The sequence below is a fragment of the Babylonia areolata genome, chromosome 27, assembly GCF_041734735.1.
Source record: "Babylonia areolata isolate BAREFJ2019XMU chromosome 27, ASM4173473v1, whole genome shotgun sequence".
Taxonomy (NCBI): Eukaryota; Metazoa; Mollusca; class Gastropoda; order Neogastropoda; family Buccinidae; genus Babylonia; species Babylonia areolata.
In genome coordinates, this window is record NC_134902.1 from 14261364 (window position 1) to 14262180 (window position 817).

The following is an 817-nucleotide window of genomic DNA, read 5'->3' on the forward strand; positions in this document are numbered from 1 at the left end:
GTGCGCCTGTAAATTTACTGACTGGGGTCTTTTACATGTCTAGTACAACGGTGGGTGAAATAGTCAAATTAAGGCCGCCACATTCCAGGCGAAATGGAGACATTTCAGTCGTGTTGGCCAGAATGGAACAGAGAAACAATCAAAGAAGGTAAACGTAAAAGCTGATCAACGGCTCTCACCTTTTCATTCAGAAGCCATGCCTCAATTTTAGCAGTGTCCATTGTCACACGCACACACAATCGTTGCAGATTTTTTTTTCTTTTCTGTCTTTTCTCGAATACCACGGTATAAAGACAAAAAAATGATTTCACGAAATGGATAGGACGGTTTTTATCGATGTCTCCAACTGTGTTCTCTCACTTCCAACTGAAAACCCGAAAGGTCTGGACACAGAAAAACAACATGTACACGTCGTAGGAAATAGAAAAAGAATGACAGAAAACATTTGCATTTTGTCTCACCAGCACAGACATAGGCCTACTTTAGAGTCAGTAGGTAGACCTATATTTCACGTTTTACAAATTCGGATTCTAATAAATTGTTTCCATGTTGAAGTATTAAACTTCTGCCTAATGAAAAAGCGAAAAAGTTAATGATAGACACAAACCATCAATGTATACATATATCTAAAGCCCTTACGTATTTCACTTTTTTTGTTTGCACTAAAACCGCCGCGAGTTAAAAGTGTCTGGAACTGAAAACTGGGAGAAGCTTATAGTCAGTTACGCCGGCTGTTGCGCCGTTTTGTGCATGACGTAATCTAGCTGGGGAGGAAGCTCGTTTGGCAGAAAGAAAGAAAGCCCCGCCAGTCACTCAG

At 40.5% G+C, this 817-nt stretch overlaps 1 protein-coding gene across 1 annotated transcript in view; it reads right to left on the minus strand.

Moving 5' to 3' along the window:
- Positions 1-817, minus strand: part of LOC143301439 (uncharacterized) — a 7839-nt gene extending 7022 nt beyond the window's left edge. The window contains exon 1 of the mRNA XM_076615733.1: positions 180-817. Coding sequence (XP_076471848.1) covers positions 180-221 — 42 coding nt within the window. The 5' untranslated portion in view covers positions 222-817. The remainder of the gene's footprint in view (positions 1-179) is intronic.